Below are 15836 nucleotides of genomic sequence, written 5' to 3'. Positions count from 1 at the left end.
TTTCCACATCTAACAGAGCACCATTGTGATTATACACACAAATGGCTAGCTATGATTACCTACAGTACCTTCCACTAGCTAGCTGTCCTCCTGCCTGGCCCGTGTTTAAGTATGCACACCCATGCACCTAATGAGTCATCAACTCTCAACCCCAGCATGTTACTGCTTCATTTTCTTACGGGTGAGAGAAGTTACACCTATAGCTAAGTACATCTCTTAACAATAGTAATGAGGCTTCCATGTGCATGGTTCTCAGAGCACTTCTGTCTTCTCCCTTAGTCTCACAGCTTATTATTTTGTGGATGAGTAAGAAGAATATACAGAGAGGTTGAATGATTTTGTCTGAAGGGTCTAGTCAATGACAGTGCTGAAGCAGAAACCCTCAGGCACGTGGCTCCTTTTCCAGGTCTCACCACACACTGCCGCTGGCTGAAAAACTCATTTGAGATCCTGAGAGCCATCAGTTACTGTACTCAATGAAATTAAAGTTGATGTACACCCTTCCCACCTCCCTGAAAAAAGTCCAATAAATTCTTACTTGTTTACAAGTGGAATACTTAAGGCCCAGCCTGCAGCAAAGTCTGGATACTTAAAAACTGTAGGATTCTCAGAAAAGGCATAATGGTGAATTATTGTAGATTCTTCATCATGTAATGCTTTTCCCAAAAACCATTCCTGTTAAATAAAGATATAACATGTCACTTTAAAAACAACCATTTCATGTGAGACCAATAGAAAGTTGTACTATTGGTTTTAGATAATTAAATATTTTGGGTGATAAAGAGTTATTAGCACAGATTAAATATTTCTAGAGAATGTGAACAAAAATATAATTAACACTAGTATGATAATGAATATAACATAAGCTTTGTATACAAAAAGTAGTTCAAGGTCTGATCATCAAGATGAACAAGGTATTAGTCATCATTATACCATAAATGTATAAAAGTGGTATTTTATAGAATATTCCACATAAAAAGACTATTAGGGCGAAGAAAATAGTATGCCCTTATGCCCTACTGAGGTTTTGAAAGAATGATTTGAAAAATTCCTTTCAGAATCAGTGATTATCTATTTATTTACTCATTCATTCAAAAGATTTTTATTGAGAATCTACCACACACCAGGCAGAAACATAACTTACCCTACAGTGGAGAAATGGAAATTTAAAAAGTAAGTAAAATAACCAGGTAGTGATTGAAATGTGCTTTGAAGAAAATACATCAGGGTGACTAGGAGCTGCCCTGAAAGAGAGAGAAATCTCTTAGGATGTAACAAACTGAGATGCAATAATATCAAGGAGCTGGATCTATGCAAAAATCTGTTAGTCATATAATGATGACTAGCATTTTGTTCATCCTCAGTAGCGAACTGAGATGAAATAATATCAAAGAGCAAGCTCTATGCAAAAATCTGAGGAAGAGCCGTCAAAGGACTTAATGCAAAATCCCTGAGGTGGGAAAAAGTTTGATACAGTCAATGAAAAAAGAAATCCCGTGTGGCTGGAGCTACTGGATGTGGGAGTAAGGTACAAAAGAGACAGGCAAAAGGCTGACCAGGGTGAGTTTTATGTGCCAGAGGAAAGGAGCACAGACTTTACTGAAGTGTAATGAAAGACTTCCACTTCTGACCACAATAGAATAATCTCGATCACATCTACTCTAACAGGTATAAAAGCTGGAGAAATTACATAAAGCAAAGGAGTGAAGCCATTAGAAAACAACAAAGGCAGATAGGACATAAAGGACTAAGATCCCAGAATTAGAAAGGCCATCCATGGGAGCCCCATATTGGCCTTCTCCTTTCCTCAAGGAATTTGCTGATTCCTGGAGCTGCAAATAGCACACAGCTAAAAGCAGCAGCTGGGAGCTTTTGCAGCCTCGCTGGACTGAAAGGTAGAGTCTGGAGCTGGAGACCTTGAAAGAGAAGAGATGTAAGGGGGTCCCAAGATGCTGCATGCAAGTTTCCGTCAATGACCTAAGCTGCACAAAAACCAAGGAAAAAAAATGAACCAAGCGGAAAGCAGCAGTGGAGAGGCTAAAAAGCTGAGCAAAGCCTTTGGCAGTACTGTAGTGCTGGGAAACCAAGGCTGGAGTTCAGATTGCCAGGACAAAAGGGCTCTGGAGTATGGGCAGTCTGTAAATAGACCTACCCAAACAACATCTACAACCCAGAAGATTAAATCCTTCTATAGGAATTCCTATCATCCATAGCCTTCTTAATTTTTCACATAAAACATCTGAGATTTAGTTAAAACTTACCCGGCAGAGCAAGAAACAAGATCAAACCAGAAACAAGAAAAGTGAAAAACAGAAAGAGATGCACAGATAAAGCAGATGTTGCAGTTATCAAATAAGACTTTTAAAAAGATATGGTTAATGTGTCCTTTAAGGATAAAAAGATTTTTAAAATTGCACCAAAGAACTAGAATTTATAAACAAGAGCCAAATGAAAAATCTAAAACTTAACGCAAGAACTGAAGTTAGTAACTCAAAAAAATATTACACACAATAGCTGAGAAGATTAACAGTCTGGAAACCAAGTCCAGTAAAAAATATCCAGACTGATACAAGGAAAAAAAAAAAGGGAAGAAAAGAGCTATGGCAACATGGGACACAAGGAAAATGGCTAAAATGCATGACATTAGAAACTAAGGAGAGACAGAATGGGACTGAAGGAATATTTAAAGAATACAGGCTTAGAATTTTCCAAAACTAACTAAAATCATCAAGTTGTACACTCAAGAAGCTCTGTAAACTCCAGTGAGAACAAATACAAAGAAAATCACACATAGGCACATAACGGTAACACTGTTGAAAACTAAAGATAGAGAATATCCTAAAAGCAGCTGGCGGCAGGGGAAGTCATGGAGGGGAGAGGGTATACATGTTTTGTTTGTTTTTTTTTTTTTTAAATAAACAGAAACAAGATATACAGCTGAGTTTTCAACAGAAATGATAAGAGGGGAAAGACAATGGTAGAGCATTTGTACAGTAACGGAAGAAAATTGCTCCCAACCCAGAATGCTATACCCAGCAAAAATATCTTAGGTGGAATGGGAAACCACTGAAACAGGAGGCTCTAATAACGGTCAAGGCAAGAGATGACGATAGCCTGAAACAGCGTAGTAGTATTAAATATGGAGAGAAGATGGACAGGAGATATATTCTGGAAGGAGAACCAGCTGGTCATGCCAACATGAAGTTGAAGAAAAAAAGAAGAACCAATCTCAAGTCTTAGGCTTTTAATATGAGCAACTGGATAGACAGTGACAGCGATGCATTTCTGGACGAGGAAGACTGAAGATGGAAGAGGTTTAGAAAGGCATTGAGAGTTCAGCTTTCAACATGTCGAGTTTTTGGTTCCTATTAGATAAGCAGAGGTATGAAGCAGGCAGCTTGACATAAGAGAGTACATGGCTGACTCCCTCAATTCCTTTACTCTGTTCCAATGTGACCTGATGAGTGAGGTATTCCTTGAACACCCTATATAGACAGGTAAGCCCATTCCCAATACATCCCTTACTCCCTTATTCTGCTTTATTCTTCTCCATGGCACTTGTTACCATCCGACATATTATATATTTGCATTTTTCTCTATTGCTTATCTGCCCTGAAACAAGAACACACCTCCTTGTGGGCAGGGATGCTGTCCATTTTGTTCACTGCTGTATCTCCAGTTCACCTAACATGTAACAGATGTGCAGTAACTTTTTGTCAAATGAACATAGCAAGTCCAGGAGAGATTAAAAAAGCAACTCTCCTCTATTGAAGAAACTAGAGCATAAATATGGATCAAGTACCCTAAGTTCTAAAAGTTGTGTATATTTTCTCTCTTACCCAACCAAGACCACCTCACTCTCTATTAATTTATCAGTATATAAAATCAAGAAGACACCATGCATGAGTACTCTTAGGTATTTCTTAAGAGCCTTATTCTGCTTGTGGTTGTATTGCAAATACCTCCCAGAGTCCTACTTTTCCTCAGTTTAGCAACAGATCATAACTGCACATATGTGACAGCTGTTAATTTTTAAATCTAACATTAAAACTGCATTTAGATTCACAGATCCATATGATGACTTTCTTCTTGATACTTTGCCTATGGGTATATTAAATCATTACTGGGTAAGAAGAATATCCTGTAACAACCAAGACAAACCACCTCAGCTTGAGATTAAAAATTCAGCACCTTTAAAAAAAATCTATAATATAGCTCTTTATCAAGTGACTAAACCTTAACCAATATGAAAATCACTGTACTTTACATACCATGCCAATAAGCTTGTATAAAGAAAATAAACATCTCAGTGTATTTTGAAAACTGTCTTACAAATCTTTCACTATTAAAACCTTTCACAATTAAAACCTTTGGTTCCAAACATCTTATGGAAAACATGTTGCTATGTTTTATCTCCTAATTGCAGGGTTCAGCTATTATATAGTATATGATTTTCAGTATTTTTGTGTGGGTTATACTGTAAACTACCTTTAAAAAATTATTATAGAATCTATACATAGAGCCACTCCCCTAATCTTAATGACTTCCTTAAGGATTTCATTAGAAGGACAATTATAATCAAGAAAAACCTTAAAAGAATAACTCAGTGTTCCACGAGTATCTTAGAATTACCAGTTTTTTTCTTTTTTAAAATTATGCTTTAAGTTCTGGGGTACATGTACAGAACGTACAGTTTTGTTACATAGGTATACGTGTGCCATGGTGGTTTGCTGCACCCATCAACCTGTCATCTACACTAGGTATTTCTCCAAATGCTATCCCTCCCCAAGCCACCCACCGCCCATAAGGCCCAGTGTGTGATGTTCCCCTCCCTGTATCCATGTGTTCTCATTGATTAACTCTCACTGATAGGTGAGAACATGCAGTGTTTGGTTTTCTGTTCTTGTGTTAGTTTGCTGAGAATGATGTTCCAGCTTCATCCATGGCACTGCAAAGGACATGAACTCATCCTTTTTGATGGCTGCATAGTATTCCATGGTGTGTATGTGCCACATTTTCTTTATCCAGTCTATCATTGATGAGCATTTGGGTTGGTTCCAAGTCTTTGCTATTGTGAACAGTGTTGGAATAAACATACGTGTGCATGTATCTTTATAGTAGAATGATTTATAATCCTTTGGGTATATATAATCATGGGATTGCTGGGTCAAATGGTATTTCTGGTTCTAGGTCCTCGAGGAATTGCCACACTGTCTTCCACAATGGTTGAACTAATTTACACTCCCATCAACAGTGTAAAAGCATTCCTACTTCTCCACATCCTCTCCAGCACCTGTTTCCTGACTTTTTAATGATCGCCATTCTAACTGGCATGACATGGTATCTCACTGTAATTTTGATTTGCATTTCTCTAATAACCAGTGATGATGAGCTTTTTTTCATGTTTGTTGGCTGCATAAATGTCTTCTTTCGAGAAGTGTCTGTTCATATAGTTTGCCCACTTTCTGATGGCGTTTTTCTTGAAAATTTGTTTAAATTCTTTGTAGATTCTGGATATTAGCCCTTTGTCAGGTGGATAGATTATAAACATTTTCTCCCATTCTGTAGGTTGCCTGTTCATTCTGATGATAGTTTCCTTTGCTGTGCAGAAGCTCTTTAATCAGATGCCATTTGTCAATTTTGGCTTTTGTTGCCATTGTTTTTGGTATTTTAGTCATGAAGTCTTTGCCCATGCCTATGTCCTGAATGGTATTGCCTAGGTTTTCTTCTAGAGTTTTTATGGTTTTAGGTCTCATGTTTAAGTGTTTAATCCATCTTAAGTTAATTTTTTTATAAGGTGTAAGAAAGGGATCTAGTTTCAGCTTTCTGCATATGCCTAGCCAGTTTTCAAAACACCGTGATTTATTAAATAGGGAATCCTTTCCCTATTGTTTTTGTCAGGTTTGCCAAAGATCGGATGGTTTTAAATGTGTGGTGTTATTTCTGAGGCCTCTGTTCCGTTCCATTAGCCTATATATGTTTTGGTACCAGTACCATGCTGTTTTGTTACTGTAGCCTTGTAGTATAGTTTGAAATCAGGTAGCGTGATGCCTCCAGCTTTGTTCTTTTTGCCCAGGATTGTCTTGGCTATGCGGGCTCTTTTTTTGTTCCATATGAAATTTAAAGTAGTTTTTTCCAATTCTGTAAAGAAAGTCAATGGTAGCTTGATGAGGATAGCATGGAATCTATAAATTACTTTGGTCAGTATGGCCATATTTACAATACTGATTCTTCCTATCCATGAGCATGGAATGTTTTTCCATTTGTTTGTGTCCTCTCTTATTTCCTTAAGCAGTGGTTTGTAGCCCTCCTTGAAGAGGCCCTTCACATCCCTTGTAAGTTGTATTTCTGTGTATTTTATTCTCTTTGTAGCAATTGTGAATGGGAGTTCATTCATGATTTGGCTCTCTGTTACTGGTGTATAGGAATGCTTGTGATTTTTGCACATTGATTTTGTATCCTGAGACTTTGCTGAAGTTGCTTATCAGCTTAAGGAGATTTTGAGATGACGGGGTTTTCTTTTTGAGATGGCGTTTTTGCACTGTCACCAGCGCGGGAGTGCAGTGGCGCGATCTCAGCTCACTGCAACCTCCCTCCTGGCTTCAAGTGATTCTCCTGCCTCAGCCTCCCAAGTAGCTGGGATTACAGGCGCCCACCACCACGCCCAGCTATTTTTTGTATTTTTAGTAGAGATGGGGTTTCACTATGTTGGTCAGGCTGGTCTCAAACTCCTGACCTTGTCATCCGCCCGCCTTGGCCTCCCAAAGTGCTGGGATTACAGGTGTGAGCCCCCGTGCCTGGCCACGATGGGGTTTTCTAAATATACAATCATGTCATCTGCAAACAGATACAATTTGACTTCCTCTTTTCCTAATTGACTACCCTTTCTTTCTTTCTCTTGCCTGATCGCCCTCACCAGAACTTCCAATTGCATGTTGAATAAGAGTGGTGAGGAAGGGCATCCTTGTCTTGGGCAGTTTTCAAAGGGAATGCTTCCAGTTTTTGCCCATTCAGTATGATATGGCTATGGGTTTGTCATAAATAGCTCTTATTATTTTGAGATATGTTCCATCAATGCCTAGTTTATTGAGAGTTTTTAGCATGAAGGGCTGTTGAATTTTGTCAAAGGTCTTTTCTGCATCTATTGAGATAATCATGTGGTTCTGTGTATGTGATGGATTACATTTATTGATTTGCATTTGTTGAACCAGCCTTGCATCCCAGGGATGAAGCCGACTTGATTGTGGTAGATAAGCTTTTTGATGTACTGCTGGATTCGGTTTGCCAGCATTGAAGATCTTCCCATTGATGTTCATCACGGATATTGGCCTGAAATTTTCTTTTGTTGTTGTTGTATCTCTACCAGTTTTGGTATCAGGATGATGCTGGCCTCATAAAATGAGTTAGGGAGGATTCCCTCATTTTCTATTGTTTGGAATAGTTTCAGAAGGAATGGTACCAGCTCCTCTTTGTAACTCTGGTAGAATCTGGCTGTGAATCTGTCTGGTCCAGGACTTTTTTTGTTTGGTATGCTATTAATTACTGCCTCAATTACAGAATTTGTTATTCGACTTCTTCTTGTATTGTTGTGGGAGGCTGTATATGTCCAGAAATTTATATTTTTATTTTTTTTTAGATTTTCTAGTTTATTTGCATAGAGTTGTTTATAGTATTCTCTGATAGTAGTTTGTATTTCTGTGGGATTGGTGGTGATATCCCCTTTATCATTTTTTATTGCATCTATTTGACTCTTCTCTCTTTTCTTATTAGTCTGGCCAGTAGTCTATCTATTTTGTTAATCTTTTCAAAAAACTAGCTCCTGGATTCATTGATTTTTTTTTTGAAGTGTTTTTTTATGTCTCTATCTCCTTCAGTTCTGCTCTGATCTTAGTTACTTCTTGTCTTCTGTTAGCTTTTGAATTTGTTTGCTCTTGCTTCTCTAGTTCTTTTCATTGTGATGTTAGAATGTCGATTTTAGATCTTTCCTGCTTTCTCTTGTGGGCATTTAGTGCTATAGATTTCCCTCTACACACATCTTTAAATGTGTCCCAGAGACTCTGATACATTGTGTGTTTGTTCTCATTGGTTTCAAAGAACATCTTTATTTCTGTTTTCATTTCGTTATTTACCCAGTAGTCATTCAGGAGCAGGTTGCTCAGTTTCCATGTAGTTGTGTGGTTTTGAGTTTCTTAGTCCTGAGTTCTAATTTGATTGCCCTGTGGTCTGAGAGACTGTTCATTATGATTTCCATTCTTTTGCATTTGCTGAGGAGTGTTTTACTTCCAATTATGTGGTCAATTTTAGAATAAGTGTGATGTGGTGCTGAAAAGAATGTATATTCTGTTGATTTGGGGTGGAGAGTTCTGTAGATGTCTATTAGGTCTGCTTGGTCCAGAGCTGAGTTCAGGTCCTGGATATCCTTGTCAATTTTCTGTCTTGTTGATCTGTCTAATATTGACTGTGGGGTGTTAAAGTCTCCCAGTATTATTGTGTGGGAGTCTAAATCTCTGTGTAGGTCTCTAGGAACTTTCTTTATGAATCTGGGTGCTCCTGTATTGGGTGCATATATTTAGGACAGTTAGCTCTTCTTGTTGCGTTGATCCCTTTACCATTATGTAATGCCCTTGTCTCTTTTGATCTTTGTTGGTTTAAAGTCTGTTTTATCAGAGACTAGGATTGCAACCCCTGCTGTTTTTTTGGTCTTCCATTTTCTTGGTAAATCTTCCTCCATCCCTTTATTTTGAGCCTATGTGTGTCTTTGCACATGAGATGGGTATCCCAAATACAGCACACCAATGGGTCTTGACTCTTTATCCAATTTGCCAGTCTGTGTCTTTTAATTGGGACATTTAGCCCATTTACATTTAAGGTTTATATCGTTATCTGTAAATCTGATCCTGCCATTTTGATGCTAGCCGGTTATTTTGCCCCTTAGTTGATGCAGTTTCTTCACAGCGTCGATGGTCTTTACAATTTGGTATGTTTTTGCAGTGGCTGGTACCGGTTGTTCCTTTCCATGCTTATTGCTTCCTTTAGGAGCTCTTGTAAGGCAGGCCTGGTGCTGACAAAATCTCTCAGCATTTCTTTTGTCAGTAAAGGATTTGTATTTCTTCGCTTATGAAGCTTAGTTTGGCTGGATATGAAAATTCTGTGTTGAAAATTCTTTTCTTTAAGAATGTTGAATATTGGCCCCCACTCTCTTCTGGCTTGTAGGGTTTCTGCCGAGAAATCTGCTGTTAGTCTGATGGGCTTCCCTTTGTGGGTAACCCGACTTTCCCTCTGGCTGCCCTTAACATTTTTTCCTTCATTTTAACTTTGGTGAATCTGATGATTATGTGTCTTGGGGTCGTTCTTCTTGAGGAGTATCTTTGTGGTGTTCTCTATATTTCTGAATTTGAATGCTGGCCTGCCTTGCTAGATTGGGGAATTGCCCCGGATAATATCCTGAAGAGTGTTTTCCAACTTGGTTCCATTCTCACCAACACTTTCAGGTACAACAATCAAACATAGATTTGGTCTTTTCACATAGTCTCATATTTCTTGGAGGCTTCGTTCATTTCTTTTCAGTCTTTTTTCTCTAATCTTGTCTTCTTGCTTTATTTCATTGAGTTGATCTTCAATCTCTGATATCCTTTCTTCCACTTGATCGATTCGGCTATTGGTACTTGTGTATGCTTCACGAAGTCCTTGTGCTGTGTACTTCAGCTCCATCAGGTCATTTATGTTCTTCTCTAAACTGGTTATTCTAGTTAGCAATTCATCTAACCTTTTTTCAAGGTTCTTAGCTTCCTTGCATTGGGTTAGAACATGCTCCTTTAGCTTGGAGGAGTTTATTACCCACCTTCGGAAGCCTACTTCTGTCAATTTGTCAAACTCATTCTCCATCCAGTTTTGTTCCCTTGAGGAGTTGTGATCCTTTGAAGGAGAAGAGGTCTTCTAGTTTTTGGGATTTTCAGCCATTTTGCACTGGTTTCTCCCCATCTTCATGGATTTATCTACCTTTGGTCTTTGACCTTCAGAGGGGGTCTCTTGAGTGGACGTCCTTTTTGTCGATACTGATACTATTCCTTTCTGTTTATTAGTTTTCCTTCTAACAGTCTGGTCCCCCTGCTGCAGATCTGCTGGAGTTTGCTGGAGATCCGCTCCAGACCCTGTTTGCCTGGATATCACCGGTGGAGGCTGCAGAACCACAAACATTGCTGCCTGTTCCTTCCTGTGGAAGCTTCATCCCAGAGGGGCACCTGCCAGATGCCAGCCAGAGCTCTCCTGTATGAGTTGTCTGTCGGCCCCTACTGGGAGGTGTCTCCCAGTCAGGCTACACGGGGGTCAGGGACCCACTTGAGGAGGGAGGCTGTCCCTTATCGGAGCTCAAACACTGTGCTGGGAGATCCGCTGCTCTCTTCAGAGCTGCCAGGTAGGGACACTTAAGTCTGCTGAAGCTGCACCCACAACCGCTCCTTCCCCCAGGTTCTCTGTCCCAGGGAGGTGGAGGTTTTATCTCTAAGCCCCGGACTGGGGCTGCTGCCTTTTTTTCAGAGATGCCCTGCCCAGAGAGGAGGGAATCTAGAGAGGCAGTCTGGCTGCAGAGGCCGTGCTGGGCTGCAGTGGGCTCTACCCAGTTTGAACTTCCTGGTGGCTTTGTTTATACTATGAGGGTAAAACTGCCTGAGTACTCAAGCCTCAGCAATGGTGGATGTCCCTCTGAATTACTTTTTACAAGTGTTTTATCTCTATTATCTCTATTAAATATTTATCTCTATTATCTCTATTAAAAATAAATTTAGGCCAGGTGTGGTGGCTCCATGCCTGTAATTCCAGCACTTTGAGAGGCCGAGGCAGGCAGATCACTTGACACCAGGAGTTTAAGACCAGACTGGCCAACAGGGCAAAACCCCGTCTTTACTAAAAATACAAAAATTACTCATGTGTGCCAGTGCATGACTGTAATCCCAGCTACTTGGGAGGCTGAGGCACAAGAAGTGATTGAACCTGGGAGGTGGAGGTTGCAGTGAGCCGAGATTGCACCACTGCACTCCGGCCTGGCTGATAATACGAGACTCTGTCTCAAAAAATAAAATAAAATAAAATAAATTTAAAGTCAACACACCTCATCAAATACACATATATTAATAGCATACTGTGGTTACAAAGGAAAGACTTCAAACAACATACAAAATTTAGAGAAATCACCGAGGAAGGCAATTTAACAAAGATTACTTTAATAAAAGTTAAAGTTTTACATTTAAAATATTTTATGACAGTATACATTTGCATTAGTAATAATGACTGAAAGAGGAAGGAAATAAATCAGAATCAAACAAAATACCTTATATACCCTCACACATTATATAATTATTTTAAGGTACTCAAAGCTTATTTGTGTAAATATCAAAGCCAGGTTTGCTTTATACTTTTTTCCTTTCAAATGGTAGGGGGAAAAGAATCACACTAGTTTCAGCTAACTTCAGCATTATATAATCTTTATCATTTCTTACTGCTAGTTTCAAAAGAAATAAAGCATTCTGGATTTTTTTTTTTTTTTCCACAAGGCAGAGTTCTGAAAAGAGGGAGAAAACAACTCCTTTTACTTCTGTTCTGTACTTGTTTTTCATGAACTTGCTTTGAACTTTTAAATTTATCATCCCAATTTTCATTAAAAAGCAAAGTGAGTCACCATCTCCTGTACAGAATTAGAGCTATGGATAATGGAAAAATAATCTCCAGGTGAAATGAACACTAGAAGGAGGTGAAAACTCCTACATCCTAAAAAAGATTTGGGAGTTTTTCCCAAGCCAAAAGGAAACATAAAAGCCTAACAAATGGTTTACATAAAACATGGCAGAAAGTACATAGGTGCTGGTTAGTATCATCTGAAAAGACTGGATGAGACAGGTTCATAATTCTTCCCTTTGAAGGAATTATTTTTTTAACCCAACGACCTTCTCATCCAATTATATCTAAAGCTTCTCAGAAATCAAAAGCATGAAGAAAAATCGTAATGGATCTTTCCAGCATTTAAAGATCATCAAAAGCAGTGGTTTCTATTACAGTAAAGACTTTCCAGCATTGGAGAAATGAATCTAATGATCACTGTTGCCCAGTGTCTGACATCTACATCAACAAACCGAGCAGCACCCAGAAGCTTGCCTTTTATTCCCCATGAGCTCATTACATCTGATTCATCTCAGGAGTGAGCATCCAAAGGTGGGTGGGACAGGTTTCCACCGGGACCAGAAAGGGCCCATCTCTGCTTATCTCAAGTTTAAAGAATTCCAAAAAGTGATCAGGTTGTAACCTGGGCTTCTCTGAAGGAGAACTGAATGAGCTCAATTTACTCTTGACACATGTCCAAGGCAGCTCTCTAAACCTAACGAGCCTTAGAACGTAGCCCAGCAGCAAAACTGATTATTACAGGGTTATAAAGTCATTCACAAATATTCACTGACCACCTACTAAGTGTTAAACACTCTGCTCAGGGCTAGGGATTTCCAGGCAAACAAGATCCAGTTGCTCTATCAAATCTGCACAAAATAAAAATAAGATTTGAAAACGTGAAAGTTTTGTGGACTTCACTGTGGTGGACTTCACTGAGTTCCTCCAGTTCAAGATACATCCCTTCCCACCCCCATTCTTTCTCAAATAGTGTTCCCTGCCTGGTAGACTCTCTTTTTCTCTTGCTAACTCCTACTCATCCTACAGAACTCAGACTAAATGTCACTTCCTGTCCTGACCCTCCCAGGTTAGATTCCATGCCCCTGTTATATGCTTCTAACAGCACCCTAGTCTTCCTTATTAGGGATGTTTTGCTTCTAACCATAACTGCTTCTCTAATGGTCTGTTCTCCCTGCTATTCTGTGCCACCCACATGGTCAGAATCACTGTCTGTTTTGTTCTAGCCTCTGCCATCCACAGTGCTCAGTATACAGCTGGCACTCAAAAACAATTTTCTATCTAAAATAATATACGGTCACTGTCTAATAAGGAAAAATAGCCAACTTAAGTTTATTGTTAAGATAAGCAGTTTCTGAACTTCAAGTGATAGTTTTCGACTCTCTGAAATTGCTAACACATGTATTCACAGATTTTTTCATTTAAAATGGCTCATCATAAGCTCTGTCCCTCTATAAGCTACAAACTTCAAAGAGCATTATTTAACATATCTTCCAGATATTCAACAATGTTTCGTTCTGTTTAATTTTAAACTAAGTGGTTTTTTATTAGATTCAAAAGCTTCTTAATCAAAATTAAATCTCCTTTGAAATACTGTCCCTCAAAATAAGAACTGGTATTGAAGTTATATTCACCTTAGAGGGGTCATATCTGCTGAGGGTTTCCAAGAGTTTTGGAATCTGTATTCTTGTCTCTTCTTCACAGAAGAAAATCCAAGACGAATTTCTGCTGTATGTTACAGAAAAGCTGAGCAAAAGAAACAAGTTTCAGTAATCACTTCTGTAAAATGAGTTAATAATAAGGTTTAAAACTGATCAGTGGGAAATGAATGAAGGGTACACAGAATGGCGTATCTAGTTTTTTTCTCTATATTTTTCTTCAGCTTATAGAAAAGCCAGATGCTAATGGTTTAAAAAACAGCTGGAGTTCTTAAAGCTAATTCTCTCCATAACAACACTAGTTCAGGGGATAAATAATTTTCAAATATCAACTTGAAGCATTTTATCTTTTAAGAAAAAGCATACGTAAGGCAGAGTGCAGTGGCTCATGCCTGTAATCCCAGTACTTTGGGAGGCCAAGGCGGATGGATCACAAAGTCAAGAGATCAAGGGCATCCTGGCCAACATGGTAAAACTCGTCTCTACTAAAAATACAAAAATTAACTGGGCATGGTGGCGGGCACCTGTAGTCCCAACTACTCAGGAGGCTGAGGCAGGAGAATCGCTTGAACCCACGAGGCGGAGCTTGCAGTGAGCCGAGATCACGCCACTGTACTCCACCCTGGTGATGAAGCGAGACTCCGTCTTAAAAAAAAAAAAAAAAAAAGCTACTCATGATTAAGAACCAATCATCAAGAAATTTGGTTAAGGTAATAATCATAAAAAGTAAAACTCAAATTTATTTCACTTACTGACTGAGGCAAACCACATCCTTTTAACAAAAAGACTAGGGGCATAAAAGTGTTCGGGTAGGAGTATCAGTCATCTACAGGTGAGTTAAACAAACGTACTGCGGTAACAATGGAAGTATGGTCCATGCACCTTCTTGTTTAGCCAGCTGATGAAGGAGGAGGACACTGGGGAGCTCCTGAAAAAAACAATGATCAAAGAAGATAAGTATGAATTGATCACTCCAAAAAAAGTTAAAAAAAAAAAAAAAAAGAAGAAAAGAAAAAAGAAAAAAAGAAAAGGCTTAGCTTAAAATGCAGCTATTTCTAGAGACCTGACATGGTACTCTTCAAACCACTTCTTTTTCCTCATTTTCTCCAGGAGCTACTGGGAATGAAGTATTTTGGCTGAATCCATGCAACCTCTGCACTCTGCGCCACCCACGCACCCAAATAGGGCTCAAGACCTACGAGGAGGGTCTTCCATGACTTGGAGCCAACCTGAAGTCTGTGAAGGTGACTTGAAGGGAAGAGCCTGGGGGAAAGTCAGGGATAACTCAGAGGCACAGAAGCAGTTTTTTATTTTATATACAACATACGGAACATGTGAAAAGGAAAACCCTTTGGCTAAACTAAAGGATACAATATTTGATCTACCTCATGTGCAAAAATTACTTTTTAAAGTTCTCTAAACACATTATAACACCCTGATAACAAAAAGTTTTGGTCTAGAAATATAATCCTTAATTACTCAGGCAATAATAGGAATAGCATAATAATGGAATTGACAAAATTTATAAGCATAGGAGGAACTAAAATTCAGAAATAAGGCACAACTGTGCTTACATAAATTATGTACACATATATAGAGATTAATATTTTCAAGGCTACGAGTGTTAGCTTTGAAGTAAAACACTGTTCGCTATATTTCAAGTTGTTACAAAAGCCAAAAGTCAAAAATTTCATATCTGATATGCTTAAACCTCCTCCCCCAACAAACTTTATTATATCCTGTGTTTTATACTAGCTATAAAACTATATTCCTAGTAACCATTACAGACAAAAGAATTCAAGAAGAAGTACCTAAGTATCTGAAATATTACTGCACTGATGTGGATTTCACAGCAGTCTTAAAGTTCAGATATGTATTATTTAAGAAGAGAATAGTCTTTAACATAAATCTTTGGAATTAAATTTCAAGTAAATCTCATTTATTTTATATAATATTCATTTCAAATTCCATGTACAAATATGAAATGCAAAAAACAGTAATCACAGGTCAAATAAGACAAACAATGTGGTATGTTAGAAAGAGTAAACCTTAAGGCTGAATTAGCAGTTACCCAATATAAATAATTCAGGGCTTTCCTACAGTTACTTCTGAATTATGCAGTAATTTTCATTGTATTTTAAAAATTCCAGCAAATATATATATTCATGAAGGATTACATAAGAGCAGAAAATCATGTGTAAAGAAACTAATGATGTTACTATTTGCATAAAACTTTGGAATTATGGGTAAATGCAAATGTGAGCTAGACAAGAAAAATATAGCAAATACTTTTTAAAGTTTTACATAAAAGTATCTAATGAGTTATGTATCAATTAAAATTATGCTGAAAACTTTATAGCAATGGAAATGTCCTTACGTTTAATAGAAAAAAATCAGACATGATTCCAAGAATAAAACAAAATCCTAAATGAACAGAGAGTAGAGGAACCAGAAAGTGAAAATATTTGTGTCAAGATGATATAATAATGAGATATATGCTTTAAAAAT

At 38.2% G+C, this 15836-nt stretch overlaps 1 protein-coding gene across 7 annotated transcripts in view; it reads right to left on the bottom strand.

The window, feature by feature from the left end:
• B3GLCT (beta 3-glucosyltransferase) overlaps window positions 1-15836 on the bottom strand; it is a 121379-nt gene that overhangs the window by 58948 nt on the left and 46595 nt on the right. For all 7 annotated transcript variants that reach the window (XR_002518279.1, XM_003913734.4, XM_017951082.3 and 4 more), the window contains 3 exons: window positions 14180-14256; window positions 13305-13416; window positions 539-675 (listed from right to left, as the gene is read on the bottom strand). Coding sequence is in view for 6 of the 7 variants with exons in the window: in XM_003913734.4 (XP_003913783.1) it covers window positions 539-675; window positions 13305-13416; window positions 14180-14256 (326 nt within the window). In the remaining variant the exon portion in view is untranslated. The remainder of the gene's footprint in view (window positions 1-538; window positions 676-13304; window positions 13417-14179; window positions 14257-15836) is intronic.

The sequence above is a fragment of the Papio anubis genome, chromosome 15, assembly GCF_008728515.1.
Source record: "Papio anubis isolate 15944 chromosome 15, Panubis1.0, whole genome shotgun sequence".
Lineage (NCBI taxonomy): Eukaryota > Metazoa > Chordata > Mammalia > Primates > Cercopithecidae > Papio > Papio anubis.
This window is presented reverse-complemented; position numbering and strand designations above follow the sequence as displayed.